Genomic DNA, 27,788 nt, shown 5'->3' with positions numbered 1-27,788 from the left:
CCGTGACAGGCCAGTTCACACTGTGAGAGAGGAATTCCTTGCCTACCTACATCCATCTATCTGTAAGTGAGGTACTTTGTACTACCAGTATTCAGTGTCCGCTGGTACTATTGCTACCACGTACCTTAGTAGTACCTTAGTACTTAGGTACCTACTACCTAGTACCTACCTAACCTACCTAAGACAGTGACTCAATTCTTGCTAACCACTGCAGGGATCTTAACGGGTTTTCAGAAGCTTTTACTCACCACCTAGGTAGAGTCTAGGTAGAGACCAGGATACTGTTCTCGATATTCCAGTGACACAATCACGTCGCACTGTCTACGGTGTATCAAATACTCCGTACGACATCCGATATTGTTACGAGTCACCAGGTGATCTATACCAGTACCTCCTGCCAGACCGCGAGCTCACAACGTGCGCCATTCGCCGTCCTTATTGGCTCCGCAACAGCAACTGCAACAGGAACTGCCCGGTTCCGCCCTGCCCATCCCACAGTCTCACCCTGCCTGAGTCTTCCCACTCTCCTCTCTCCGCCTCACTTTCTCCCTGGAAGTTTCCCGCAGTGTCCACTCGACGACGGTTGGCGATCCAGAACCGCCGCAGATCAGCTGGCGCCGCTTGTCCTTGCCATTGGCAGCCGTCGGGCCTCCCTCAGGGGAGGGAGTGAAGCTAACCTTACCTTTACTCCATAGGTAGGATCAGTATAAGTTGAACCGCTCCGTCGGGACGCCCTGCAAGCCATGGGGGGGGATCACTTGGGCTCTGCCTCTTCTTCTTCTTTTCCTATTGCTACTACCGCTTCTTCATCTGTTACTGCTGCTGCGGCATCAGTTACTCTGCACGTAAAGCATTCATTGCGTGCTTCGTCGATCGCCCTTCGTCGGCTGTGTGATGGCCGTTTGACTTGGGAGAAGATCATCTTCTGGACCACTTTCCTCACCATGGCTGGCTGTGGTATCTTCTCGCTGCTGCGCCGCCGCAAGCGCTCCTCGTCTGTATCTTCGTCGAAGAAGGCCATTCGTCGTTTCTCCCCTAGTCACTACTCTAACCATACGGCCGGAACCGCTGTCTCATCCGAGGAGGAAGAATATGACAGCAATGGTTCCCTACACAATGGAACAGAGGCCGCAGTGACTGAGAAGGACACTCGGCCTCAGCACCAGGAACGTTCTACAGATGGTATGCCTTTCTTAATATATATATATATATATATATATATATATATATTGTGTTGTTGAGACTGACAATCGCAGCACTGTCCACCGACCCCGGATTGCTCAAGAAACATTCGACATATCTCTCCTACACTACATCCATCGCCACCTATCCATCAATCAGAACATTCTACTGCCCACATCCGCAAATGGCCAAGCTTCCCTCGGTCCCGTTGCCAATCCCGCTCCTGGTCTTTGTTCATGGCTTGGGAGGCTCGCTGGCCCAATTCCATCACCTCCTGACCAGCTTGTCGAATATTGGCCCTTGCTTCGGTATCGACCTGCCAGGCTGCGGTCTTTCACGCTTTGCCCCAGATACCTGGGACGCGTATACCGTGGATGCGTTGGCCGAGCTGCTGGCCACTGCCATCGACCAGCATCGCGACAAGGCAGCGGGTCAGGGCGTGGTCCTGGTGGCTCACAGTATGGGCTGCTCACTCTCTGCTCTGCTGGCGTCCTCTGCCTCCAAGATTGGCTTGGATCTCCAAGAGCATATTCTGGGCCTGGTGGCCGTGTGTCCCAAGGCAGCGCCTCCAAGTCCCAAACAGACCACCACCTTCCGTCGCCTACTTCACATCCCAGAACCTATCTTTGACCTCTGGCGCGCCTGGGACCGTCGCGGTGGCTCGCGCAGCGCCAGTGTAGCCCGCTTGGTCGGCATGGATGCCGATCCCGACACCAGAGAGCTCCAGGTCCGCTATAACAAACAAAGCAAGACTCCTGTGTGGAGGCGGATGGCATGGGGGACTCTCCCCCGCTACGAGAACGGGAACCCCATCGGCGGCCTGCCCGGCGGCGACGTTTGGGCTGGCATCCAAACTCCTGTCTTACTAGTCGCTGGCGAAGCCGACTCGGTCACCAAACCGGTGGAAGTACAGGAAATTCTCCGGTTCTTCGGCCATCTCCCAGCCAACAGACTGACAGAGCAGAGCAACACTGTTCCCGACGCATCCAAGGTTCATGACCGACAGACCCAGGTGTCATACGATCGCCTCGCTCACGAGGAAGAATACGGGGTCGAGGCCTCTCAAAATGTGCAACCGATTTTGGAGAAGGAAGCGGGCGGGCGGCTGTCGCAGCGGCGCCGTGTCGTTAAGACGGCAATTCTTCCCGCGCCCGCCTCGCACGCTCTGCTTTATGACCGTGCTACCTACCGGACTTTGGCCGGGATCATCCAGGATTTCATCCACCAGCATGTGGACGAGCGGCTCAACCTCGGCTGGCAGCTGCAGTACCTGAACACGTCCGGCAAATGGGACGTGAAAAACTTGGCCAAGTGGAAGAAGGTCACACCTGTGTCACAGCCCATGGCGGACACCTTTGTCGCCCTCAAGATGCTGCGCGAGGTCGACGAGGAGCACAACCCCGTCCTCTTCTCGCAGCAGTACAAGGACAAGATCCACGCGGTCATCGACATCAGCCACGAGAATCCCGTGTACAACCCGGCGCAGCTGGAGAAGGGCGGGATCCACTACCACAAGCATCCGACGGTCTCCAAGATCCCTCCCACGCCGGACGAGACCCGTGATTTCATCGCCCTGGTCGACCAGCTGCAGAACGAAATCACCGCCAAGATGGAGAAGAGCAACGCCGACCCCTCCCGCCCGCGCCCTCTGGTCGGGGTCCATTGTCACTACGGCTTCAACCGCACGGGGTTCCTCATCGTCTGCTACCTGATCGAGCGGAGAGGGTACAGCGTGCAAGATGCGATCGATGAATTCGAGCGCCAGCGCCCGCCTGGCATCCGCCACGGCCACTTCATCGACACCTTGTTTGTGCGTTATTGCGTCGGCCTGAAGAAGGCTCCTACCCTGTAGTGTGTATTAATGGTATCTATCAACTGGTGGACGGTTTTTATGGGCGGTGTTTTCGGCTGTCTTTTAACATGATGAGTGACGAGAATGTAACTATAAGTATAGAATAATATCACCTTAGAGTATTGCCATTATATTGAAATAATCAGATGATAATATTATTAATGATAACTACATTATTGCCTAGAGCCATCGGTACTTAGTTAACTAGTTGGGTACTCCGTGGTTGTACTCTAGTGGCCTGAGGCATCATTAGGGTACGTTCCCGAACAGGCTAAGCGAGCCACCCACACAGAGAAGCCCGCCAAGCCCCATCGAGGCACAACCGCCTTTGAACCGAAATTTCGCGCAGTCGAGCACCGTCAGATCGAACGACTTCGACTTCGACCAACGACGACACCACACCCTCCCGCCCTCCCCCCTTTTTCAACTCCTCTTCTCGTCGAGTTTTCCGCCCTTCGAGGTTCAAAAGTCGTCAATATGGGTGGTGTCACCGTTCGCGATGTGGACGTAAGTGCTTTTTGCCTTTGCCGTTTTGTTTTCAGCGCCAGGGATATTCAGAAACACGGGCTACATGGGGAAGAGAAGAGGAAGAGGAGAGGAAGAGCAGGATTAGTCTCAGGATTTGCAGACTGGTGTTGGATTCTATTCAAATCAACCTTGAGATCAGATGGGATATGGGAGATTCGAATACTGGCGCTGGATTACTGTATAGAATTGAGCTGACACCCTCACAGGCGCAGAAGTTCATTGCTGCTTACTCCGCTTTCCTGAAGCGTCAGGGAAAGCTCCCCGTCCCTGGTTCGTCCGTCTCGAAAGAAAAAAGCTGAATCAAAAAAAGGAGAGAAATTGACGATGATTAGGATGGGTTGACACTGTCAAGACCTCGGCCTCCAACGAGCTTCCTCCCCAGGACGCTGACTGGTATTCAACCCCACGCTTCAAAAGAGAATTACGGATATATATATATTTTTTCGAAATTGATGCTGATATTATATGTTATGATCTGATAGGTTCTACGTCCGCGCCGCCTCCGTTGCCCGTCACATCTACCTCCGCAAGACCGTCGGTGTCGGTCGCCTCCGCAAGGTGCACGGCTCTGCCAAGAACCGTGGCTCGCGCCCCTCCCACCACGTCGACGCCTCCGGCTCCGTGGACCGCAAGGTCGTTCAGGCCCTCGAGAAGATCGGTGTTCTGGAGACCGATGAGGACAAGGGTGGCCGTCGCATCACCGAGAGCGGCCAGCGTGATCTGGACCGTATCGCCAAGACCACCGTCGACGAGGAGGAGGAGGATGACGAGTAGAAGAAAAAAATAAAGAATGAAGCATCGTTTTCTTTGATGGCCCCTTTCTTGTTTTTTTTTTTTTCTTAACCTTCTCTTTTTATCCTCTCGCCTGTCGTGTTTCCCTTCCTGGTCTGGGTTTTTATTTGGGAGGCAGTCCTCGGTAGAAGATGGAATGAACGATTCACGATCAGAGGGGAATGAGTGAAGAGCCGAATTTTAAAAAAAAAAACACAAACAAAAATGAATTCCCGGAACCAATTAATTTCCTCTACCGCTCTGCTGGCTCGACTGGCTCAACTGTCTCGACTTCGAACATATCTCATTACCTCTTGAACCCGATACCTACGTCTGTCTGAATAAAAGAAAAAGCATCTTCAATTTCATGCATGAGTAAGCTAAACTGCAGTACGAAGTATTATTTTCCAGATTGCGCCGATGGGCCCTATATACTGTTAGTATTTTGTGATGCGAATCAGTTCCAAGGGCAGGGGGCATTAGTACCAAGTAAACCTGATAAAACCTCATTCGAACCACCGGCTCCAGCACAAAATCCGCCCTCGCCGCCCACGGAACCTCAATCTCCCTCTCCTTGTCCGATTTAAGCGTATACACCACCTTGCCGTATAACATGACGCTATCCTGCGCCCCGAAGTAGAGTCTCGAGACGCTATGACTGCGCGAGAAGACATGCGTCCATAGTCCGTGGCGGAGAGAGAGGATTTCTACTGCATCAATACTCTGTATCTTCTATATTCAAAAAGGTCTAGGAGGTACCTTCACTGCCCGTAGCCACCTTGGAAGCCATGATCAAGGTTGCATCCTGCGTGAAGGAGTCGGCGTATTTCTCATGCAGGGCTTCATTGTCGCTTGTTGCGTAGAAGGAGGCGAGGAACGAGGTGATTGCGGGGGCTGTCGAGGGGGCCAGCGTGGGATCGTAGGGGATGGACATTGTAGATAAGTGAGGTAAGTAGGTAGTGTATGGATGAGTCCGTATTCGAGGATATCTTGACAGTATTATAAACTCTACATATACTCTGTAGTTCTTAGTAGTAATAGTTGGTGTATCTATGGATCATGGCTAATTGTTATTCCTCCGATCCGATGCTTTTCCGATGCGCTTCCGATATTCATGGCGTGACACCAACTTCTATTTGTAAGTATACATGTCTATGTCTAGTCTGGTCTAGTATATGTCTATTAAACTATGTCTGGGCTAGAGTTAATCGCTCGTGGTAAACTCCCAGTTAGCCTCGTCGCTTCCATTAGGTCTACTGGCACGAACAAAGGTGTTGTCGACGCCGTCGATTTCCGCCACGGGGGTGACGACCTCGATCTCCGCCCCGTACGCCTTGGAATACCACTTCTCGGTGAGAGCAGGCTTGCCCTCCGCGTTGCCTGGGGCCACGTACAGGTGCGGGAAGCGAGCCTGCATGATCTTCAGCGCGGTCGAGGAGATCCGGTCCACGCTGTCGCAGTGGCGCAGCTGGAAGAACTCGGCCGGCTGGGCGTCACGGAGCTCCCTCTGCATCTCTGGCGAGTACGGGCCCACCGCGAAGAGGAGGAGGTCGTAGTGCATCAGCGATGCTTTGCCGTGGTACGATCCGCCGGTTTTGGCGCGGTGGTACAATCCCGTCAGGGCGGCAATGGCGCCCATGCAGCCTGTGCCGTAGTCGGAGATGGGGAAGGGGGGGACAACCGGGGTTGAATTGCCCATGAACTGGCCTTGTGCCCATGCCACTCCAGTTACCTAGAAGAAGTATTAATAATGGGAACTGGAGAATGAGGAAGAGAATTCAATCATACGCAGTCTGCGATTTGCTGCCATCCAGCACGTCCCGCCCATTCACCCTCATAGCCAAAGCAGTTCTCGTTGACGTAGACAATGCCCTTGCCACGCTTTTCGGCCAGCGCGGCCAGCGCCTCGGGTCCATAGCCCAGCTTTTCGATCGCACCGGGCCGGTAACCGTCGACAACGACGTCGACATCCGCCAGCAGTTCCTCGAAGCGACGGCGGCCCTCGGCGCTCTTGAGGTCGAGGTCGGCTGCGTGTTTACCCATGTTGCCGTCGACTTGGAAGAAGGGGACATCGGACAGGTTCGGGCTGGTAATCTTCAACACGTCGGCACCGTACTCGGCCAAGACACGGGTGACTGTCGGTCCAGCAATGATACGGCAGAGCTCCAGGACTTTGACGCCTTCAAGAATCCTCTTGCTACCGGTTTTACTGGCCGGGAAGGGGGTGGGAGGCAAGTCGCCCTTGAGACGGTCCACGGTCCACGGTGGTGATTGCACATTGAGCGCGCCCTAAAATGTTAGTTTAATGCCAGTATTGATGCTATTAGGGGGGGGGGGGAAGGAATAAAAGATATAAATCCTTACGTGAGGCGTTTTGATGAACTCTTCATACTTCAACGCAGGCACGCCTGCTTGCCGTCTCTCGCGGTTCATGTCCTCGAGCTCGGCCGACGTGAATTTACGCACATGAGCCTCGATCACCTTGATAACATCCTCGTAATCAGTCAAATCGGGACGGTGACCCTCCAGACCGATCATGTTTAGCGTTGTCGTGGCTTCGAGGGACCCGTGGATATGGTAGAATTCGCCCTCGTTCTTTGTTCTGTACAGATTTGCAGACATCCGACGATACCCATTGGACTGTGCAGCTAGCAGATCAGTATCTAGTTCACGTTAGTCTTGTATTTCCCTTTGTTTTGTTGTCTTAAAAACAGTTCTGTATGTGTAACTACCCTTGAGCTTTGTCTTGACCTGGGGATCCAGCTTCGAAAGACCATCCACCTTGGCCATGTACGCCTGACAGCCAAACGCGGTGGCCCGTTCCAGATTGATTTTCACATGGCGGTTTTCCTGGGTGTGTCCGAAGCGCAGATCTGCAATGGCCGCCGCCACAGAGCCCTCGATGCCTTTCAACGCGGCAAGGGTTTCCGTCTCCTTGAAGGGGATCGGGAAGTAGACCTGGTCGTAGTCGGAGCAGAAGGACACGGCATCCTTCCCCTCCACTGCGGCCGAGGGCAGATTGAGCTTCTCTGCTTGATCGCAGAGAAGGGCAAAGATACGCCCAGCCTCATTGGTTGGAGAGTACGCGTTCACTCCCATGATGTTTCTGGATAGAGAGTAGTAGTAGAGTAGTAGTCAAGTTTCGGGCACCTTTTCACGAAGAGTCTTATCACAACCGAACCAATTCCAGACCCTTCGCCCGTGAGTGCACACTAGCCGTGTCGGCTACCTGGATCACAGGGCGTGAGCAAGACATTGATATACGCTGTCTTGCAAAATCAAACCCCGCAACGTGACATTCCGAAGGATCAACCGGGTATCCGAGAGTGTCGCTTCGGATGTGTCCCGTCGCCGATAAGATCGGAAGAAGCCAGATTCTGAATAGGGCAGGCGGTGATCTATTGCAACACGTGATGCATTATGTCTTAGTAAGCCTCTTGGTCTTTGGTACATATTCCGTATTCCAAAATCTCCTGTATATTGCTAGGATAGGCATCTGGCTAGGCCTCAGTGGAATCAGATTCCTTGAATTTGGAGTGCTATGCTGTCAGTCGCTTATTTGGTCTCTGTTTGACCTGGGGTTCATTGGCTTTCAATATCCAATCAACCCTGTCTCGTTCGTTTGCTCGTCAGCCATCTGGACCCGTTGTATTGGTGGTCTTTTTATATTTTATGCCGGTATCAGCCGGATGGGGTACATAAATATAAAATTTGATGCTACACAAACATACAATAGGACTATTTTATTTCTGAGCTTGCATTTATTCATGACCACTACAAAAATAGTGGTAGAGTAAAAAGCAAGCATAGAGAGAAATGTCAGGGGTCACTTGAGGTGTGTAAATTCTAGACATCATCCTCAAGTATCACTCACTATGCTGAGTATCAAAGAGCATGCGTCATTGTGGGTTTGCCTTGGTTTTTAGTATACAAAAAAGCGCCCTTTATACTACCTAACATATGAGAGAGAACCTTGGAAGTATGGAGTATCCCACCATGAGTTATATTATACATACTTGATCTGCTACCCCACTCTATAATTAGGATAAATGTTTTGCATTATTCATCATTACAGAACAATACTATAGTAGACTGACTAGTGGTTATTGTACATGCTGACTATCCAGGTACTAGGTACTCCGTCTGCAGCAGCCGATCTAGGCTTAAAGTATTAGTAAACATGACAGTGCTGACAATTAAAAATATACAGCGCATTCCGCGCTCAGCTCAAATATCTGCAAAACGCACATTCCAGTGGCCTTGGAAAACTAAACATATCAAGGCAGTCCATAATTCTTCTCGGAAACATCCAATGCAGCGTAGGAATACCACAATTACAAACCGGTTTATTCCGTATAATAAGAATAATAAAATAATACTCTACAACTGACGTCAGACGACCAGGTCCCACAGGCGCGTACTGCATACGGCGGGGTCATGAGTTCAATTTATCCTTTTTTGAACCCCCCCCGCCCCTTCCCAAGACGTCCAGCCCACTCAGATCCTGCAGCCAGTCACCACCACCGCACGAACATGTGTCCTTGATAGCCAACAAGCGTGGCTGCGCAGTGTGCAACCCCCCTTGTACACGTGCGGCAATGGAGGGCTGTCAAACCGGCACCTGGCGCAATAGGGTTGAGCCCTTCCATGGGCCTAAGGAACAGCCTTGTACTTTACTTTGTGGGAAGACACACACCACTACTCGTCGATCCGGAGGGCTACTCCTTTAGTACCTAGGTAGTCAGTCCCGTAATGCGCAGTATATGGAGTTGATACGGGTTGTACTACATACGGAGTACTCCGTACGGGTGCTTATCGACGCCAGCGGGGGTTACAGTGGCTCGCAGCTGATACAATTATGTAGTGCGTACTCTGTACCTATCTAGTATCTACTTACGTCTTATCATTAGAATGTGGGGGATCCTCTAGTAGTAAGTTATTCTCCATCCATACAAAAAGACGTACAATTCTCTAGTTAGCGCTACCTACTACCTAGGTACTCTCTATGGTGCCATTAGAAAGATATACCCGAGTCGGGATATTCAGGCACTCTTTGTAGTAACCATTAGGAGGAGTAGATTAGATACCTAGTATTTACTTAGTAGGTACCTAGGTAGGTAGTTATAATTAGTTTTGTAGTTTCACAAATTCCTATTCCAATAATTGAGGTATTTAATGCCAAAGCTTATACAGACACATGGTATGCCATGGCAACATCTTTGGCCCTTTCTGGATTCTTCAAAGAGACATCCATACTTAGGAGGTACCTATGAGGTAGTACTGTCCAGCCAATTCCCACTCTCCGGACCCTCCCGCGCACGAGGAACCCTGCCGCCAATCAACGGGCCCACGCGCACAAACTGCTGGTATTTTCTTTATCGGCTTGCTCTTCCTGCTCTCCACTCGTCTGGACGGTTTCGTTGATTCCGTATCCACCGCGTAACATCCAGCCCCGGGCCCACTGATAGGATACCCTCTGGCTGTGCCAGCAGATCGATCCCGCCAATCACCACCACCGCTCGCCCTCCTGTCTGGCCTCGTATTGTCGTAATCCCTCGGTAATCTTACGTAGCCCAGTACCTGCCTACCAACTTTACCACCGACAGGGCACAGCGTACCAATTCGGAAAGACCAGACACGCCCAGGACGTGCGTCGTGCAGTTGCCAGTAGTCACGCCTCAGGCGATGCTGAGCCTGCGTACTTGTACGCTACCCTCCCTCCGGCATCTTTCCTCCCTCCTTTCCCCCCCCCCCTCCCCTTCCCTTCTTCTGACCAAGAAGAAGCCCAGAAATCCCGCTATCGAATCTTTTTGTGTTGTCGATAATCCTCTTCGATCAGACATTGTCCTGTGTTGTTTCTGCTTGCTGTATCCTGCCCATCGCGAGATCCACCCGTCCGCTAGCGTGTCGCAATCGCATCTCCAAGCGACTACTTACTCCCTTACGCAGACTCCCCTTGCTCAGACTGCGTCTAGTCGACTGTGAGTGAGTCCTCTTGTCATACTTTTCTTGCTCCTGTTTTTTGTTTTCTTTTTTCTCTCTCTGCATGTAAATCCTCGCATCAGTTTGCTTCTACACTGCCTCTTTTTACTTATCTCCCAAATTTTTGTTCGTGTTTCTTTGTTGGTCGCCGGTCCGCATTCGCCCCCTTTGTCCCCCGGCTTTACCTTTTCTGACTCATATCTGACACCCCAGTGCCCGCCACTCCAGACAAGGAATAATCATTCTACATATATCCCAGTCACCATGGCTCCTCAGACTGCGACCTCTAGCATCGCGATAGCGCTTGCTGGCAAGACCGCCTCCATGGATATTCCTAAGCCTCGCACTGTTTTTCCTTCGGGAAGCACCAACTGTTCCTCTCGCCCTGGGCAGCTCGCAATGCTGCCGACTCCTCCCAACTCCATCTCGCCGGGTCTCCCGCCACAAGCCTTCAACAGGCAACCCGGCGCGATCTCTCCCGTGTCGCCTCCCCTGGCTGCCACCCACGTGGATTCGGACATCGACTTGCAAGACTCTCGCGACCACCGGCACCAGCAGCAGCCACCTCAGGACTTGGACAGCGCCGGCGCCATCACTCCCGGTATGCTGGCCAAGTATCACCTCCCGGATATCTTGCTCCAGCAGGGCCCCTTGGCTATTCGCCACGTCATGGGTTACCTCACCACCTCCGTCCCGGGCTTCTCCCGCATCCCGCCAGCCAAGGCACGGAGAATAGTCGTCGCGGCGTTGGAAGGCAAAGGTGGCAACAACGGCGCTGGAACCGAGGAAGCCGGTGGTCTAGACGGTGAAGTGATCTTTGAGAAAGTGGGCTGGGGTCGCTGGGATGCGCGGCGCCGGGGTGAACCGCTGCGCGACCGCCAGCACATGCAGTCGTCACCGCCATCGAGTATCTCGAATTCCTTTCAGCAGCCCGGTTTGCAGATCCCAGGAATGTCCCCGTGGGCAATGAAAAGGGGCAGTATCAGCACCACCTACGGAACCAGCATGGCCGGTGATTCTGCGATCTTCTCGCATTCAGAGGAAATGGACTACGGCCCGCACGAAGATGTCAGCATGCTGGAACATGAAGCCGACAAGATGTCTTTGGATGGAGATGAACGTGGATACTGTTCCTCCGAAGCCCCCGATGATGATGTTGTCCAAGAGGGCGAGTGGGATGAAGGAGACGTGACCGACGAAGAAGACTGGGCGCAAATCGGCGCCGACGCCCTGCGTGCCCGTTCTTTGACCGGCGGTGGTGGATTTGTACATACGAGTTTGGCTGCCCGGATGGAGCAGCAACCACTTCGCCTGGGGTCCTCCTCCTCTACCTTGGTCAAATCTGCACCGCTCCACATTCCTGTCCAACAGTTTGGATTTTCCCTTCCTGACGGCCTCGTTGGTGATACCGAGGAGCGTGCAGCAGTCGAGGCCCTTTTACGACTGGGTTCTATGTGATAAATTATTCCTTCTACTCTGGGGGGGGGAGGGCTTTTTCTTTTCTTTTCTTTGGCCCTCCAAGAAACACCCCATCCCTCGCGAAAATACCGGGCACTTACGCTTGGAAAGCCCACAAACGACATTCATTATATTCCCTCGCTTTTTTGAGGCCGTCGAAGCTAGGCCGGACCCAGCCGACATGACAAAGAACTTTTTATTAGAACAAGCACACCTGGTTCGACTGGCTCGAACCACAGATTCTCGCAATGACTTGCGAAGTCTATACTGAATCGGACTTCGGATATCCGCTTCAACAGGGATAAGGGACACAACGGCGTTTTTTCTGCGAAATGAGTGATTTCGCTCCGAACGAATTTTTTTTATGACACACCTTACTGGGCCTGCGATACTCACGCTGGTACTTGGTTATGAATTCTCCTCTCTACTGGATTGCCGGCGTTATTTATCGGACGGCGTCTGCGCCAATATCCTGCGTTTTTGCCCCGGACAGGAGAGTGTCTTCTTCAGTTCATATACGACATGGCCGTCTTTTTTTCTATTCTGCTTATGATTAATAATATGTTGGGAGGATGTGATGGAGCCTCGAGCAGGTTCGAGAATTGGGTGGCAGATTTTGCCTGATGAGCATGGAGGGGATGCTGGTTGGTCATCTTGATTGTATTGCACTGGCCGCGGCCCGATGTTCGTCTAGCCAGTTCCTGGTCATCTTAGTTGATCGCACTGGGACTGGTTGTATATCTGAATACACTGCATTCTACTGTACTTATAATCTTAATACTAGAACGGTTCTTGTAATAGACTGACTGTAAAGCATGTACTCTTATACAACGCCATGCCCTGAATATAGAAAACCAAAGAAATTCAGAAGGAAGAAAGACAGTTAATTATGAGCATCGTTGATCCTCTTCCACACTTCCGCCTCCACTTCCGCCAACTTGGTACCAGCGCTCTGCACCCACGATTTAGCTAAATGAAGGAACCCGTCTGTATCATCTAGATCCGAGAAGGGGTCTGTATTATTGGGGGCGCCCGACAAGGCGTATGATTGCTGCGGCTGTTGATACACGGATGTATACGGTGTTGAAGTCGAGTTTGGAACAGCACCACCGCCGGGGGGGACCACTTGGCCTGCTTTGGGTGGAGGGGGAACCGAGGGGCGAGGCTGTGTACCTGTTGGTGCGGTATTGATATTTGTATTGTAGGTAGGTTCTGGGACGGCGCCTGGTTGTGGTGGTGGTGGAGGAGGACTCGAAGTAGATGTTGGTGTTGACAAAGGTATGCCTGTTTCTACCGGGATACTGGCCCTGCTGCCTGGCTGGGCTGGTGCCGAAGACGTGGTGGTAGCTGCACCATTCTCTGTCGTAGTCGGTGGATTCCAGTCTCCTTGCACTGCACTGTCGGTCCTCGTCTCGGGACTGTTCTCCGCGGCCGTGGTGGTCGTGTTGATTGGGGCGGAGGTGTAGGTCGGCACGCCGGTGATGGTCGACATGGTTCTAGCAGAACATGGAAACAGTGAGATGGGATGGACGAGATGGATAGCAGAGGTCTTTAGCTGGAAGTTGCCTGCGGCAGGCTGCAAGCAGCGAGTCTCAAACCTAGGAACGTCAGGTCACGTGACCATCGCCACCGGATGCCAGATGGGGGAGATCTGGCGGGGATATCTGTCCTTAGATTCGTCCTACAATGGAGTAATATGATTTCGAGAGTATAAAAAAAGCACAATTGAACCCAGATATTGATTGCGTACCACGAAATGGAAGTACAAATTTAAGAAAAAGCTTGCAGGCAGTAAAGTACAAAGGGTACAAAAGGGAAATAGCACACTGCTCTCTATGCTTCAAGTAAAACGTGACCGTCCTTGACGCATATCTCTATCTTTTATTTCCACGACATTCTCGTAGCCCCTAACCGAGAGGACTCCCCCCAGTCAGGAACCATTCACCCCCTTCCCCAGGCCTGCACTGGTGTGGGCAGGTTTTAAGACGGGTTAAATCGTCTATTTGAACTTCTTGCCGAAGAGGATGAGCTGGACCTGGTCGTAGATGGACAGGACACCAGCACCGGCAACACCACGGAGGATGTTGGCACCAGCACCCTTGAAGAGAGACTTGACACCCTCGTTGGCGATGATCTGGCGGGCAGCATCCATGGAGGACTTGTACTTGACGGCCTACAGAGGGAAAAGGTCAGTCAGGGGGGGGGGGGACTCTCAAGGGGGAAATGTAATTATTGGAACAGTTGTACGTACCTCACCCGAGGTCATCATCATACGACGACGGACGGTGTCAAGAGGGTAAGAAGCAATACCAGCACCAGTGGTGACAGTCCAGCCGAGGAGGAAAGAAGCAAGGAAGTTACCCTCAAGAGGGCCAACCAGGAGGACGGGCTTGATGGAGTCGTACATGCCGAAGTAGAGACCACGGTAGACAACGATACCAAGAACGGAAGGACCGAAACCACGGTAGAGACCGGCAATACCGTCGGAGGCGAGGGTCTTCTTGTAGACATCAACCAGACCGTTGAACTGACGGTCACCACCGCCCTTGGCGGACTTGGCGTCGTTGGCCAGACGGGTACGGGCGTAGTCCAGGGAGTAGACGAAGAGGAGGGAAGTGGCACCAGCGGCCTAAACAATTAGTCAATGCATCCATGAAAGAGGGAGAAAGAATGGGATATGAAGTCACATACACCACCGGAGGCAAGGTTGCCCATCATCCACTTGCCGTATCCATCACGGTCCTTCTTGTAGGCGAACATCGACTTGTAGGTGTCACGGAAGGCGAAGTTCAGGGCCTGGGTAGGGAAGTAACGGATGACGTTGGCGGTGTTACCACGCCACAGGGAGACGACACCCTCAGCGGCAGCAGTACGGCGGAAGCAGTCCATGATGCCGGTGTACTTGCGGTCGAGACGACCAGCCTTAAGCATCTCATCCTGGTTCTGGATGAGGAGCTTGATACGCTCGATGGGGGCGGCAGCGGTCTTGGAGACAGCGGCGGAGACACCACCCACTACATCAAACAGTTAGTAAATGAAGATTTTTTTTTTTCATTTTCTTTTCCTCTTGCTGATGAGAGTTGATTCGCAGAATGATTGATTGCGATTATGGTAAGCGGACTGATGGAAAGCACGTACTCAAGAAGTCGACAGCGAAGCCCTGGGGAGAAAGAAAATTCTGTCAGCGCGCCCATTCCAAGGGGGAAAAAAAACATTGCAGCTTGTTGAAGACGTGGCTCCAGAGGCCATCAACAGAAAACGCATCCAGCGACATCGTAATGGTATATCTTGATGGAATTCCCATCCATCGCATCCCATTGTCATCTCCTCTGGATATTCTCTTGATGGACCCCGGGCGTCCCAGCCGGCTTCTTGGAGCAGGATTCAAAGCACTTACGGGAAGTCCGAAGACGGACTTGTCATCCTTGGCGGCCATTTTTGCGGCTGTGATAAAAAACACAAGCTACGAAAAGTGAGGGGAGATAAAAGAAAAAAAAAGAAGAGTGTCAAGAAACAACAAGACACTTCAAAGCGGATGGAGGAAGAAGGAAGAAAAAGAAGGGGAAGGGGGAGAAAAAAATGCGAGCGCTGGCTCTTGTAAGCGGGAGACAAGCGAGTGGAGACCCTCCCAGCCCGGCCAGCAAAAGAAAGACACGGCGAGGAAAAATCGATCCGGCGCTAAGCCCGGCCCAGGCAACGAGAGCCGACATCTCCCGATCCCAAATTCTCTCTTTCACCTGGAGACACAGGTTTCTGAAATAATAATCATAATAATAAATTATTATTATCCAAAGGAATCTACCACGACTCCATATTTAACTACTCCGGAGTATATCCTACTGCTATCCATCGGGGCCGTGGGCACCTAGGCACACGACAGTTGGGCCCGGTTTGCCCCCTTCGTCCCATTTCCCCGTGTCCTGTCCTGTCCTGTCCTGTCCTGTCCTGGCCTGGCTGATTGTGCCGTAGAGCCTCCGCTAGAGTTACCCACCTCGCGCCCCCTTCCTGAGTATTATTATTCCCTGTGCTGGTCCGGTTTTCCGACTAAAAAAAAAAAAAAGAAAAGAGGAAAAAAGCGCATACTATAAAAATTTGCAGGTCAACTAACTAGGTAACTATCGACCACTCAAGGTCCATACAGAGCACTATCTGTGATAATACAATTTTCTTTCATAAATACAGTGGTCATCCTAATAAATGCTACTCTGTATGGACTCTGAGGACCCGATACACTCCCTACTGCCTACCTCTGGGTCTTCACAGAGCTATAATTACCAATTAATATAGAGTAGCTATCTACCAGCCCTGAATAAACCCATATGGCGATTTAATATGGAATTCAAACTTGCTCTGTCTATCTGGCTGGAAATAGGTATTATTCTACAGGTCCTGTTCGTGTTATGGAACAACGGAATACTGGAATGGGTATAGCGCCCCTGGTTTCTTGGCATCGTGTCTATCATAATGTCCCTAGAATGCATAGAAAAAGATATTTTTACTTTGTACATAGTTACTACAAACAAAGTACAAGTAGTAGTTAACTAGTAGTGTAGCTAATGTACTAACTGGATATCCGATAACACCAAGCATCGATATACATAACATTGATTACGAAAGAGGAAAGATCAGTGCTTCTTGGACCTCTTTCTCTTCTTCTTCCGGGACCCGTCTTCGCGAATGTCGACGTTATCGTCGGCCTCGGTCTCCTGCTGGCCAGCGGCAGAGTCGCCCGCAGCTGTCTGCGAGCCGAACTCGATGCGGGGACCCTCCTCGTCGCCGAAGGTGTCCTTGCGCCATTGCCTAAGACGCGCCTTCTTGCCCAGTTTTTTCTGGTCGCGGCGCTTCTTCTCCGGGTCCCGGAAGGAGGCAAGCTTCTTTAGTCCGGCGAACTCGTTGAGGTGCGAGTCGTCTGCCATGAGGATATCTCGCGCCGTCAGACCAAAGCTCTGCGGCGAGGTTTCGCGGTAGCGGAAGCCAGAGGAGTTTTTCTTCGTCGCGCCAGGAAGCAGCGAGATATCCAGGTCCAGGTTGCGATCCACGGCTTCCTCGATGCGCATCCGCTCCTTACGAGCTTCGCGCTTCTTGTCTCGTTTCTCCTGGGCCTTGCTCTTCTTCTTCTTCTTGGACCCGGAAGGATTCTCCCCTTCATCTTCATCATCTTCTTCGTCTTCATCGTTATCACCCCTATCCGCTTCCGCATCCATCATCTCATCGTCAGACAGGCTGGTGCGAGGTTTCTCATCATCATTCTCATAATCTGGTACAAGATCCGTGATGTCGATGTCGTCATCCCACGTGGGCTTCTTGGGCTTCTTCTTCTTCTTGTCATCTCCCTGTTCTCCCTCTGCATAGTAGTCTTCTCCGAAGCGTTTCTGCATCTCTTCCTCCCACTCTTTGTCATCCCAGGCATCATCCAAAAAGTGAACCCAGTCCTCGTCGGTAAAGCCACTGGCGTGAATGCCCGCAACCTCCTTGATCTGGTTGACCTTCCCCTGGAGCTCCTCGATCTTAAGCTTCCGCAGGCGATTCTTTTCGGTCTCCCGCTGTTTTTTCTCCTCCTCTTTCTTGGAACGCTCGGCCTCTCTCAGCTTCTTTCGGGTGTTCTTCTCCTCTCTGCGAACCGACTGCTTGGCGATGGCGTCACGAGCGTGGGTCTTCAATCGTTCATTGACCTTATTCGGGTCTTCAAAACGGAAGTTGTATGCTTCCTCAAAAGCGTCGGCTGCGTCTTCCTCCGCTTCATCTTCGGACTCGAAGGGGTGAAGCTCTCTGGAAGAGGGAATCCAAGCTCTTGAAGAGAGGAAGTTGGAGAGAAATGTCTCCGGATCTCTGTCTGCCTTTTCGACTTCTTGCTTGATGTCTACCTTTGGAGTTGGAGCTGGGAGCGTAATCGACTTGGCGACAAGGAAATCGTCTTCGTCGTCGTCGCCATCCGTATTTCCATCCGTTACCGCTTTAACTTCCTTGAGAATTGACTTTTTCAGATCTGCCTGCTCCTGAGCAAAGGTCTTGGGGACCTCGTCTTCCACATCATCACCACCCTTCAACAGGTTTTCACGGTGGTAATCACGCAGTGTCATGGGCTTCTCTGCCTTTACGGCGCCGTCTTGCGGGGACGTCTCGTCAATCTCGGAGTAGAATGTCACATTCTTGTCGTAGACTCGGGGGTCTTTAGATCGAATAGCTTGAAGGGTTGCCTGAATCTCTGCATCCAGTTTCATCGTCGCCAATTCGCCATCCTCGTCTTCATCCTCCTCGGAAGAAGAACCCTCTTCGTCATCAGACCCGTCATCGTTGTCGTCGCGATTGCGTCGCTTGCCGAGAGCTGTTCCTTTCCCGAATTTTGACTCTACTGTAATGACAAGACAGATTAGACGTGCACCAGGTAAACAAACTGGACAAGGCAGACATACACTTCTGCAGCTCTTCTCTCTTCTTGTTATGCTCGAACCGACGTGCGTAGTCCTCATTGATTTTGAAGCCGCTCTCCTCGTTGCCGAGGAGCACTCCGCCCGCCTCGTCTCCGGAATCGCTCGAGCTGTCGTCGTCGAGCAGCCTGCGTGGTTTCTTGGACGGTGGCTCCATGGCAGTAATGATATTGTTTAATTGGTGAAAAGAGGTTAAGAAATTGGACTATTTACAGGCTCCGACAAGTGGGTATTCCAGTCTAGAAGAAAAAAAGTCGCCAATGCACGGCAGAAAAAACCTGAGTGTACACCGCCCAACGCATTGGAGCACCTTCCCTAAATTGGTAATCCCACTTGAGCCTGCTATTATTTGCTCTATAACCAGGTATAATGATGTCCTTGGCTGGTTGCAGTTGAATATGTAGTATTATTGATAGGGAGATAATGCAGTTGCAGGAATACCTAGAAAACTATTAATTAGCAACTCTCTTATCACTACGGATTAGAATTCTCCTTTATATATATAGAGAACCGTAGTAGAAGTTATATACAAATGTTATACAAGGCTATCAATTCTTCGAATCTAACAGTATAGAAATCTCTTGGACTAGGTCAAATCTCTATATTTATGAGGCAACCAGATGCTAATTTTCTTTACTGATGGCTATTGAAGATGGCTATTGAAGGATGCCAGTAGGTCTTCGACGAACCCATAAATATGCCTGAGGCATATTTATGGCCTGAATTATAAGGCCACAAGAGTCTCTGACGTAGCCAATTAGATCATCGTCGGCCCCAACCCCAGACACATCGCTCTGTGTTCGGCGCTTCGCACGACTGACCGACTCTAGAAGAACCTCACACACCGCGACAACCTCTCTTCTCAAGTATATACTACATTCACACCGTCCTTCTGCTGGGGTGCTTTCGGACTGGACCGAGCTCCTCGCTGATTTCTCCTTTTCTGGTTCGGCATCAATGTTTGGCTGAAGGTAGACAGCTAGATGTCGACTCAGCCGCAGAATCCATTACCCCAGGTCGGGAAGCTCGTCAGCGTTGTGTATGCAACCCCCCCCCCAATGATTCTGGCGGAGCAGTCGGGATCCGATCGAAGCTTCAGACTGGTGCTGACTACGCGTTCTGCCGGTATCTAGTCCCGTTGGATTGAAGGAGGCGGCCCTCGACTCCCCCACATTCCGTGCCACCACCGTCCATTTTGCGGATCAGATCGAGTACCTGGAGAGATGGCTCGATGGCTACGCGAGGGCCACGACTAAGCTCACCACAGAGCTTGCGGCGTTAGAGAGTGCTGTGAGCAGTTTCACCGCGTATTCCATCAACCCCCTTACCACCTCCGAGGCGGTGATCGACCATGATTATACCCTGCTGGCGATGAAAAGATGTGGAGACTGCTCCAAGGAATTATGGAACGGCCTGATCAGCACCAGCAAGAGACTCGACGCTGAAGTGGCTGATCCTATCAGGAATTTCATAAATGGGGAACTGCGGAATTTCAAGGTAGCCAAATAAATCTGTCCCAAAGATCAGCTTCTGACCCTCCCCCCCCCTTTTTATAGGAGACTCGACGTATTCTCGATCAGGCCCAGAAACACTACGATTACCTTCAGTCGCGCTATTCCGGACAAAATAAAACAAAGGAGCCGTCGGCACTGAGGGAGGATGCCTTCCAGCTCCACGAATCCCGCAAGGCTTATCTCAAGGCTTCGCTCGACTTTTCGGTGCAGGCCCCGCAGCTCCGCAATGCCTTAGATCGACTACTGGTGCGGGTGTCGTTTGATCAGTGGCGAGAGCTCAAGATCTTACACCTCAATAACGGTGCAACTTTTGGAAAATGGGGCCAAGAAATGGACCGGATCAAGGGCTGGATCCACGAGATGGAAGGGAGCGAAAGGTCATCGCGGCGAGAGCTTCTCGCTGCCAGAAAGCAGATAGAGGACTCGGCAGAGCTGGCAGCCAGACCGTCGCGAGAACTAGACGATTATTCCATCTCCACAGTGCCCTACCTGGGCACTCGACCTCCATCTAATCTGGACATGACAGGCGAAGTCCGGCCGGAGAAACAGGGATGGCTGAATCTACGGACTCTCGCGGGCAAACCAACGCGCACGACCTGGGTCCGGCGCTGGGCGTTCTTGAAGAATGGAATATTCGGATGTCTTGTTCAGGGGGCCAGGACTGGAGGTGTTGAAGAAAGTGAGAGAATCGGTGTGTTGCTCTGCAGCATCCGGCCGGCGTTCCAGGAGGAGCGTCGGTTCTGTTTCGAGGTGAAGACCAAAAATAATAGCATCATGCTGCAGGCGGAGACACAAAAAGAGCTCACAGAATGGATCGGCTCGTTCGAAGCAGCCAAGCAGAAGGCCCTGGAGAACCCCGCCAGCACGGATCTCTCGATCTCCGGGAAAGTCACCGTCCAAGATCCAGCCTTTTCCATTTCTCAGCCGCCGGCACCTGAGTTCGCCGCTGATCCTGCGGACAGTCTTACACCGAACGCGCATGATGAATCTGGCACCTCGGACCGCAATGGCATGCTTCCTCTTCCGGAGCGAGAGGGGTTGGCTATACGCAATAGCAGCGATTTTGGGAGCTCCAGACGATTGACTGGTACAGAACCGGAGAAGGATCATGCTTCCCGAATAATCCAGAAGCTCGACCTACATCGCAAGTCGAATTCTAATTATCAACCGTCACCAACCTCGCCGAGCGGTGGGATCGCCAGTCTCATCGCCGCCAGTCATAACGTTCTGCCAAACATTGGCTCTTGGCCATTTAGTGGGCTTGATGGAGAGACGGCAAGCAAAGGCCATCCTCTGGCGGTTCTCGAAACCGCCCCAACGACTCTCGCACCGCCAACCCTAGCCAATCCACCTGCCCCTACAAGTATGAGCAAAGCCGCCGTCGTTGTGAGTTATGAAAGAGGTATTGGGCTCGGGCTCGCAGACAGCACTGGAGGAATGCCTAGCGGCATGATGGCGAACCTGTGGGGTAGTTCCAACTGGGGGTTCTTGAACAAGCTGGAATACGAAGCCGGGCAAGCCGACGTGAAAGATCAAGCCGATGAAGCCGATCAAGCTTCTTCATCGGTGCAGCAGCCGTCATCTTCTTCCGAAAACTTGCCAAAGAATGCTGTTTCTACTGACGTGAAACTTTCTGAGCCTCCCGCACCTCCCACACCTCCTCGACAACAGATGTCTGGTCCTCGACACCGTCAAACGGTCAGTCTAGACAACAGCGCAGCCAAGATCCAACGCGCCGCCATAGGTGCATCCCCTGAATATCCAGACTACTACCCCCCGCGGCTCAAAACCCAGGACTCCCAGTTTCGTCTGCTTTTCCCCAACGTTAAACGAGACGAACCTCTGGTCATGGTGTTCCGAGCAACCTGGGGTCCGAATGACCAGCAGGAGTTTCCCGGGCGCGCCTATGTCACCAGCAAGAACGTGTTCTTCTACAGCCACTATAATGGCCTGGTGTTAACAACAAGCTGTCCATTGAAGAATATCGCCGAGGTGACAGCTGCCCCTGGGCGGGACTGTGATTTCCTGTTCCTGCACACCAATCCGCCCAGCGGAACCGTTGCTCCCGGTCGCATCACGATCAAGACGTTCCTCGAGCCCCTCCGGCTCCTTCAAAAACGTCTTAACTTCATGGTTCGGGAGTCAACAGCAATCGAGCCGATGTCTCTGGACTCCGTCTTCAAAGCTCTGCTCAAAATGGAGTCGGAGGCACCCGTTCGAACCCCAAGTCTTGACAGCTGGGAGGACATCTCGCTGCATACTGCTGCGGACGCTAATAACGCCGCCGGACCTTCCAGCCAAACGCATGATATCCGGGTGCCGATCTACATTGAAAAGGATCTGGATCTAATCGCCGGCAAAGAAGGCCGTGGTAAAGACGCGATGAAGTTCCGGTTGCCAACTCAGCCAGTGGAGTATGTGCCACAGGGCAATCTTCACCTTGCTGCCGAGAAGATCCTGGACATCAGCCCTCGCGCACTCTTCCACGTTCTTTTCGGAGATAAAAGTGCTGTGTGGCAGCTACTATTGCATGAACGAAGAGCGAAGGGTATGTATCGCGAATTTCTTTGGTGTGTTACGTCGATCTTTTTTGCTAACTTGCTATATAGATATCACACAGGGGCCGTGGATTCGTAACGAATCTCGCCATCTCAGGCGAGATTTGCAATATTCGATCGAGACAAGTGACTTGCTCGGTAAGTTCCCCCCCCCCCTTTCCCTAGACCACTCTTCGTCTTGTTACTGACTTCAGCGCTAGGTCGCTCACGAGACACGGCAGTCTCAGATTATCAAATTATCGATGTTCTCAATGAACATCTTTGCTACGTGGTCACTGACAAACGGACTCCCTGGCACTTGCCCTTTAGGCGATCCTTCAGGTTGGTGAGCAAGATTGTGATCACGTTCGTGTCCAAGTCGAAGAGTAAGCTCGCGATCTATACGAAAGTCGAGTGGCTACGCAGTCCCTACGTTCTTCAAAGTAAGATTTTTCGATTTTTTTCCCGTACATAGATAGAGATTGGATTTCCTAATACTAAAATTGTTCTCTAGGAGTCGTCGACAAGCAAGCAGCGAACGACCTGGAACAAGACGCCTTGGACTTGGTTGACCTTGTCAGTGACCAGGCTCGAAGGCTAGGCGTCCACAGCCGGACCAAGAAAGCCATTACGATATTTGGCCATGTCGGACGTCAAACACAGACATCACGATTTACTGGCGCTGGTGTCAATTTGAAGCTCGAGAAAGGGCGGTGTCGGACCCAACGAACGCTGGCCCGACTGGTGTTTGAGATTTGCATTTCGTTCCTGGAGAGTGCCATTTCTTCGGTGATGATATGGACGTTTGCGCTATTGCGTTGGATCTGGAAAACAGCGAACGCGAACCAGATCATTCTCTTGCTCTTGACCGCCAGCATGGCCTTCAACGGCTTCTATTCTCTGCGAGACACGTACGACTGGTGGCACGAGCGCAATGCGGGGCGGTTTGTCTCCCGGATGGGAATCAGGCCGGACACCGTGATGAGCAAAGCCATTTATGTGAGAGACATCGACGAGGCGATCACGAATTCGACGATCTGGCACCGGCAAGCAGACCACAACGCGACAGATTGCTTCGCCACCTTCCAAGAGGAGCTGAGCCAGGATCGAACAAACGCGTTCTCATTGGCCGCCGCCTCAGGACCCCGGGACTTCATGACCAAAGCGGCAACCAAGCGGTTCCAGCAGACCCGTGAACAGCTAGGCATGTACCGACACGACCTGGTCGTGGCGCTGCGGGTCGTGAACAGCATCGAACGGGAGGTGATCCAGAGCGAATGGGAACGCTGGTTGCGAGAGGAGATGCGACGGTGCCGACAGGTCGAAACCCTCCTCAACCGAGATGAGTTGGAGAGCGGCAGCGCGGAAGCCGGTCATGAGATCTTTGCAGAACACACCGACGGCGTCAGAGAATGGTATGAGATGTATTGCGCCAGTTGTCGGCGGGAACAGGAGCATGTCGACCGAAGTCCTCCGAGTAACGTTTTCGAGAAAACCAGAGACTGATTGGACAGACCGCCTGCTTTTCTTTTCGCTCTCTCTTTCCTTTCCTTTCTTTTCTTTCTTTCTTGTGCTCGGCCTCTGTTAAGTCTGATAACGATACCCGGCCCCGATTGCAGCTTGTACAGGACTTAATCCTGAATATTCGGTCAATATTGTGTCATAGGTTGATAATATAGATATATATAAGCCACACTTTTGGCTTCCAATTTTGTTTTTTTCTTTAACCTTTAAGTCGCAGTTGTGCCAGGGGTTCCTTTTTTTTTCAGTTCTGACGTGGTTTCACCACCCCTTCTTGGACGATGTAGTATACCACCGTGCCTTCGCCGCCCATACGCTTATCCACCATGGAGAGTAAGAGTCGCTTCCCACCCCATTCCTGGGTCGCGCGAGCCTGTTTCCTGCGTTCGTAGTATTCGGCTAATTGTTTCGCCTTGTTTTCCGGGCCATCCCTGATTGTAGGCTGTGGATGGTCGCTCTCCGTCTCCGGTACCGGCAAGGAGTCAAAGGCAAAGGCTAACTTCTGCAGACTCCATGATTGTCCCTGAGCGGCGGGCAGCACATATGTCCGTTCGGGGGCAATCTCGTCATCACGGAGATTTCGTTCTAGCATGAACAGTTGCTCGTCTGGGTGGGTGTAAACGCGGTGAGGAGGGATGCCCGAGATCAAGGGGAAAGGCGCCGTGTCGGAGCTTTGAGGGTCTAAGGGGACCCCTGCTTCATCCACTGAGAGATTATGGACCTGCAACGATGTCCAAGAGTGCTGGTGTTGAAGGTTGTGGAGGATCTGGATCGTGTTTGCCGAGAGAGGACTCGAGTCGTTGGAGGCGGCGATGAGAGTAGACAGAGCGGAGGGCTCTGGGGCCTGAATCGTAGCAGTTTTTGAAGTCATCATAGGAGTCAGTTCTCTGTAAATTAAAACAAGAATTGATGTGTACTGGTCTTGACAAAAGCGTGTCAATGATCAGCCTCTGCGGGGCAAGGGTTTTTTTTTTGGGTGCAACGCGGAGATCCGCCGCGTTTCAGAGCGGAAGAAGAGAGAACACATGGCATCATCGACAACCAGGTCCCTTTTATCTTTCTGTGAATTATTCTGTTTCTCTCACCCAGCCAAGCGCTCTGCTTTCTTGCTATCTTTCTGTTTTGATACTTACTACCTAGGGAGCCTTTCTCCTGCACACTCATTTATCAACGGCCATCTTAGGCGGACCTAGCTGCGGTATCGAGGACGGCAATATTCTCCATGGCGCGACAGAAGCAGTCGACACCCTTGCAACGGGTGACCTCGTCTGAATTGGTGCATCTGCATGCAGAAGGAATCGAGGATGGAGAATTGACTCAACGAAACGGAAGTGCTAAGAAGTCTGTTGTCGCCAATGGAAGCGCAACTGTCAAACCGGAGCGGGAGACTGCGCAGGAGACCCCCGGCCTGACGCAACTCGCGACTTGCGTTCTTGGGATTTACGCATCATTGTATGTGCAGACTCTCTGCTTGCCTGCTTGGTGTTGGAGTGAAGCTGACCTTGTTGTTGCAGTCTGTCGTGGGGAGTTCTACAGGAAGCCATCACCACCACATCATATACCGTCCGACCACCGACTGCACTGGAACCCGAACCTCCAACGGAACGATTCACGTACTCTGTGGTGCTGAATACCATCCAATCCTTCTTTGCGGCCATCACGGGTTTTACGTATCTGTATTTTTCGACACCAAAGGGTCAAAAAGTCCCCTCCGCCTTCCCTACGCGCCAGATCCTGGTCCCCTTGCTCCTCGTCAGCATCTCTTCGTCGTTGGCCTCGCCGTTTGGCTATGCCAGTCTCTCCCATATCGACTACCTGACTTTCATCCTGGCAAAGTCGTGTAAGCTCCTGCCCGTCATGTTCCTGCACCTGGCCATCTTCCGCAAAAGATACCCGCTGTACAAGTATGGTGTTGTGCTTCTGGTCACGCTGGGGGTCGCAACGTTTACCCTCCACCACCCGGGGACCAGCAAGAAAGTGGCTGCCTCGGCGGCCAAGTCGCAGAGCGGGTCGTCCGCATACGGAATCTTCCTCCTCTCCGTCAACCTCCTCCTCGACGGGCTTACGAATACAACCCAAGACCATGTCTTCACGTCCCCGCATCTCTATACCCGCTTCACGGGCCCGCAGATGATGGTTGCCCAGAACGTTCTGTCGACCCTGCTGACGACCGCTTACCTCGTCGCCATGCCCTGTCTTTCCTCAAACAGCACGCTTATGGCTCTTCTCCCGCTCCCCATCCCGCCTTCTACGCAGACGGAACTTTCCTCGGCCATCTCGTTCCTGTCAAGACACCCCGAGGCGTTCCGGGAGGTGCTCGGCTTCGCTGCCTGCGGCGCCGTTGGCCAGCTGTTCATTTTCTACACCCTTTCGAAGTTCTCGTCCCTCTTGCTCGTGACTGTCACTGTCACCCGCAAAATGCTTACCATGCTTCTGAGCGTCTTTTGGTTTGGCCATTCACTGTCTCTCGGCCAGTGGTTGGGCATTGGTCTTGTCTTCGGCGGCATTGGTGCCGAGGCGGTGGTGCAGAGACAAGAAAAGAAGGCCAAGGCAGCCAAAGCAGCCAAAGCGTCGTAAGCCAGTATCTTAATTTAGACTATTTCCATTGTATAATATGATTTCCAGTTTATGTGTGTTTAATCTTAGGTGATGTCCCGACCACTAAATGTATTGACAGCCTACTTTTCCTAGAGATAGCCAAAGTAGCCATCATGTAGATACTGTCTTATGCCACGCCCATGCTGAATAAAGTCATCCCAAATGCACAACTATGAACGCCAGATCAGACTAGAAACCAATCCATGGTCCCAAAGACCATTGAATACTAAGATACGAGTAGAAGGTAGGCATCTACTTCCGCCCCTCCACCATGATAATATGGTATCCGAACCCTGTCTTCACCTCGACATACTTGGGACTCGCTGTCGTGCTGGGCTCCAGCTCGTACGCGGCCTTTTCGAACGTCGAGTCTAAACTGCCACGAACCTTCCAGCCAAGAGAACCTCCTATTTAATTAGCACAAATAGGTATTTACCTTGAAAAGTATAGGGAAGAGAAAAGTGAAGAGAAGAAGTACCCTGCCTGGCTTTGTCTTCCGAAAACTCTCTCGCCACCTCGTCGAATTTGGCACCGTTCCGAAGCTTCTCGACGGCTTCTTCTTTCTTGGAGAATTTCTCGCACTACCCGGATTTATATAAGCCAGGGCATTCTAAGACGGAGACTTGCGCAGGAAGAGCTATGGTCAGGTCATACCAGGATATGCCGGACGTTGATCGAAGTGGCTGGCTTCAAGCCCTTGCTACCTTTGCCGCTGTCGCTGGCGTCGGTATCCTTGGCCTTGCCTTTGCCTCCCTTTGCCTTGTTTGGTGCCATGATGTATAGTGAGGGTGTAAAAAAACTAATTACTAGTTATGCCTGATCCTAAAACATGAGATCGGTGATATTGATTATTCATCTTGGGCGCTGTCCAGGCGCGACCGTCGGCCGCACTAGGCCAAATTTAGATAGCTTAGGTCAGCTAATTAACTGAGCTTAAGTTACCTACCTAGGTGTAATATTATTAAGTATTTTAAGCTAGTCTAAAGTACCTATGGACTTAATAAATTAGATCATAGATATATATCAATTTACCAAAGGGTGCCTAAGGTACCTATCTAAGGGCGCGGAACTACATTCCTTCGAACCAATCAAATAGGCAGAGGCTACATAATCACGCCGTCTGTGGTACCCACATTTCGGCTGTGATTGGCCAGGATGGTATATAAGTGACGATGCGCGACGAAGCCAAACCTCGCGTCTCATCTTCATACCACCCACGCACCTACGTCTCTCTAGAATCTGATCTAACCCTTGTGCACAATAATGGCTGAAGACAGTTCACCAGACTACAAGGCTCTTTTTCAGCGAACGGAAGAGTTGCTCAGGCAGGCGGAAGATCAGAAGCAACAGGAAGCAGAATTACGCAGGCAGGCGGAAGATCAGAAGCAACAGGAAGCAGAATTACGCAGGCAGGCGG

At 51.8% G+C, this 27,788-nt stretch overlaps 15 protein-coding genes across 15 annotated transcripts in view; 8 read left to right on the top strand and 7 right to left on the bottom strand.

Annotated features, from left to right (window-relative positions):
* Positions 1-944: 944 nt before the first annotated feature.
* ASPZODRAFT_151139 (hypothetical protein) lies at positions 945-3,034 on the top strand (the record flags this gene model as incomplete). Its single annotated transcript, XM_022725705.1, has 2 exons — positions 945-1,182; positions 1,257-3,034. The coding sequence occupies 2 exons, from the start codon at positions 945-947 to the stop codon at positions 3,032-3,034; spliced, it is 2,016 nt and encodes a 671-aa protein (XP_022582185.1).
* Positions 3,035-3,464: 430 nt separating this feature from the next.
* ASPZODRAFT_131224 (hypothetical protein) lies at positions 3,465-4,467 on the top strand. Its single transcript, XM_022722704.1, has 4 exons — positions 3,465-3,541; positions 3,769-3,832; positions 3,895-3,955; positions 4,045-4,467. The coding sequence occupies exons 1-4, from the start codon at positions 3,512-3,514 to the stop codon at positions 4,334-4,336; spliced, it is 447 nt and encodes a 148-aa protein (XP_022582184.1). The 5' UTR covers positions 3,465-3,511; the 3' UTR covers positions 4,337-4,467.
* A 219-nt stretch (positions 4,468-4,686) lies between these two features.
* ASPZODRAFT_131223 (hypothetical protein) lies at positions 4,687-5,374 on the bottom strand. The gene is made up of 3 exons (XM_022722703.1): positions 5,093-5,374; positions 4,820-5,040; positions 4,687-4,760 (listed from the first exon to the last, which is right to left on the bottom strand). Exons 1-3 carry the CDS (start codon positions 5,265-5,267, stop codon positions 4,734-4,736), a joined length of 423 nt encoding a protein of 140 aa, XP_022582183.1. The 5' UTR covers positions 5,268-5,374; the 3' UTR covers positions 4,687-4,733.
* Positions 5,375-5,537: 163 nt separating this feature from the next.
* ASPZODRAFT_15120 (hypothetical protein) lies at positions 5,538-7,432 on the bottom strand (the record flags this gene model as incomplete). Its single annotated transcript, XM_022725713.1, has 4 exons — positions 5,538-6,065; positions 6,122-6,622; positions 6,698-6,996; positions 7,066-7,432. The coding sequence occupies 4 exons, from the start codon at positions 7,430-7,432 to the stop codon at positions 5,538-5,540; spliced, it is 1,695 nt and encodes a 564-aa protein (XP_022582182.1).
* A 119-nt stretch (positions 7,433-7,551) lies between these two features.
* On the top strand, positions 7,552-8,321 carry ASPZODRAFT_1743995 (hypothetical protein). The gene has a single exon (XM_022727025.1). It carries the CDS (start codon positions 7,672-7,674, stop codon positions 8,128-8,130), a length of 459 nt encoding a protein of 152 aa, XP_022582181.1. The 5' UTR covers positions 7,552-7,671; the 3' UTR covers positions 8,131-8,321.
* A 111-nt stretch (positions 8,322-8,432) lies between these two features.
* Positions 8,433-8,738, top strand: ASPZODRAFT_131221 (hypothetical protein). The gene has a single exon (XM_022722702.1). The coding sequence runs from the start codon at positions 8,514-8,516 to the stop codon at positions 8,721-8,723; it is 210 nt and encodes a 69-aa protein (XP_022582180.1). The 5' UTR covers positions 8,433-8,513; the 3' UTR covers positions 8,724-8,738.
* A 1,841-nt stretch (positions 8,739-10,579) lies between these two features.
* On the top strand, positions 10,580-11,773 carry ASPZODRAFT_15119 (hypothetical protein; the record flags this gene model as incomplete). Its single annotated transcript, XM_022725711.1, has 1 exon — positions 10,580-11,773. One exon carries the CDS (start codon positions 10,580-10,582, stop codon positions 11,771-11,773), a length of 1,194 nt encoding a protein of 397 aa, XP_022582179.1.
* Positions 11,774-12,656: 883 nt separating this feature from the next.
* ASPZODRAFT_15118 (hypothetical protein) lies at positions 12,657-13,265 on the bottom strand (the record flags this gene model as incomplete). Its single annotated transcript, XM_022725710.1, has 1 exon — positions 12,657-13,265. One exon carries the CDS (start codon positions 13,263-13,265, stop codon positions 12,657-12,659), a length of 609 nt encoding a protein of 202 aa, XP_022582178.1.
* Positions 13,266-13,608: 343 nt separating this feature from the next.
* ASPZODRAFT_131218 (hypothetical protein) lies at positions 13,609-15,285 on the bottom strand. Its single transcript, XM_022722701.1, has 5 exons — positions 15,171-15,285; positions 14,912-14,933; positions 14,465-14,787; positions 14,025-14,402; positions 13,609-13,946 (listed from the first exon to the last, which is right to left on the bottom strand). Exons 1-5 carry the CDS (start codon positions 15,207-15,209, stop codon positions 13,773-13,775), a joined length of 936 nt encoding a protein of 311 aa, XP_022582177.1. The 5' UTR covers positions 15,210-15,285; the 3' UTR covers positions 13,609-13,772.
* A 1,035-nt stretch (positions 15,286-16,320) lies between these two features.
* On the bottom strand, positions 16,321-18,412 carry ASPZODRAFT_114618 (hypothetical protein). Its single transcript, XM_022721087.1, has 2 exons — positions 18,187-18,412; positions 16,321-18,125 (listed from the first exon to the last, which is right to left on the bottom strand). The coding sequence occupies exons 1-2, from the start codon at positions 18,356-18,358 to the stop codon at positions 16,399-16,401; spliced, it is 1,899 nt and encodes a 632-aa protein (XP_022582176.1). The 5' UTR covers positions 18,359-18,412; the 3' UTR covers positions 16,321-16,398.
* A 589-nt stretch (positions 18,413-19,001) lies between these two features.
* ASPZODRAFT_1740489 (hypothetical protein) lies at positions 19,002-23,896 on the top strand. Its single transcript, XM_022727021.1, has 6 exons — positions 19,002-19,240; positions 19,335-19,698; positions 19,758-22,263; positions 22,325-22,411; positions 22,474-22,695; positions 22,767-23,896. Exons 1-6 carry the CDS (start codon positions 19,185-19,187, stop codon positions 23,756-23,758), a joined length of 4,227 nt encoding a protein of 1,408 aa, XP_022582175.1. The 5' UTR covers positions 19,002-19,184; the 3' UTR covers positions 23,759-23,896.
* On the bottom strand, positions 23,808-24,775 carry ASPZODRAFT_1740373 (hypothetical protein). The gene has a single exon (XM_022727020.1). The coding sequence runs from the start codon at positions 24,645-24,647 to the stop codon at positions 24,018-24,020; it is 630 nt and encodes a 209-aa protein (XP_022582174.1). The 5' UTR covers positions 24,648-24,775; the 3' UTR covers positions 23,808-24,017.
* A 1-nt stretch (position 24,776) lies between these two features.
* ASPZODRAFT_1740252 (hypothetical protein) lies at positions 24,777-26,442 on the top strand. Its single transcript, XM_022727018.1, has 2 exons — positions 24,777-25,225; positions 25,288-26,442. Exons 1-2 carry the CDS (start codon positions 24,996-24,998, stop codon positions 26,348-26,350), a joined length of 1,293 nt encoding a protein of 430 aa, XP_022582173.1. The 5' UTR covers positions 24,777-24,995; the 3' UTR covers positions 26,351-26,442.
* Positions 26,443-26,623: 181 nt separating this feature from the next.
* Positions 26,624-27,118, bottom strand: ASPZODRAFT_31147 (hypothetical protein; the record flags this gene model as incomplete). The annotated part of the gene is made up of 3 exons (XM_022728212.1): positions 26,624-26,778; positions 26,850-26,952; positions 27,026-27,118. Coding segments are annotated over 3 exons (351 nt in total), but the record flags the coding sequence as incomplete, so codon positions are not given.
* A 448-nt stretch (positions 27,119-27,566) lies between these two features.
* ASPZODRAFT_1739647 (hypothetical protein) overlaps positions 27,567-27,788 on the top strand; it is a 2,916-nt gene continuing 2,694 nt past the window's right edge. The window contains exon 1 of the mRNA XM_022727016.1: positions 27,567-27,784. Coding sequence (XP_022582171.1) covers positions 27,635-27,784 — 150 coding nt within the window. The 5' untranslated portion in view covers positions 27,567-27,634. The remainder of the gene's footprint in view (positions 27,785-27,788) is intronic.

The sequence above is a fragment of the Penicilliopsis zonata genome (genome assembly GCF_001890105.1).
Source record: "Penicilliopsis zonata CBS 506.65 unplaced genomic scaffold ASPZOscaffold_5, whole genome shotgun sequence".
NCBI lineage: Eukaryota > Fungi > Ascomycota > Eurotiomycetes > Eurotiales > Aspergillaceae > Penicilliopsis > Penicilliopsis zonata.
The sequence above is the reverse complement of the archived record's forward strand: the minus strand, read 5'-3'. Positions and strand labels throughout refer to the sequence as shown.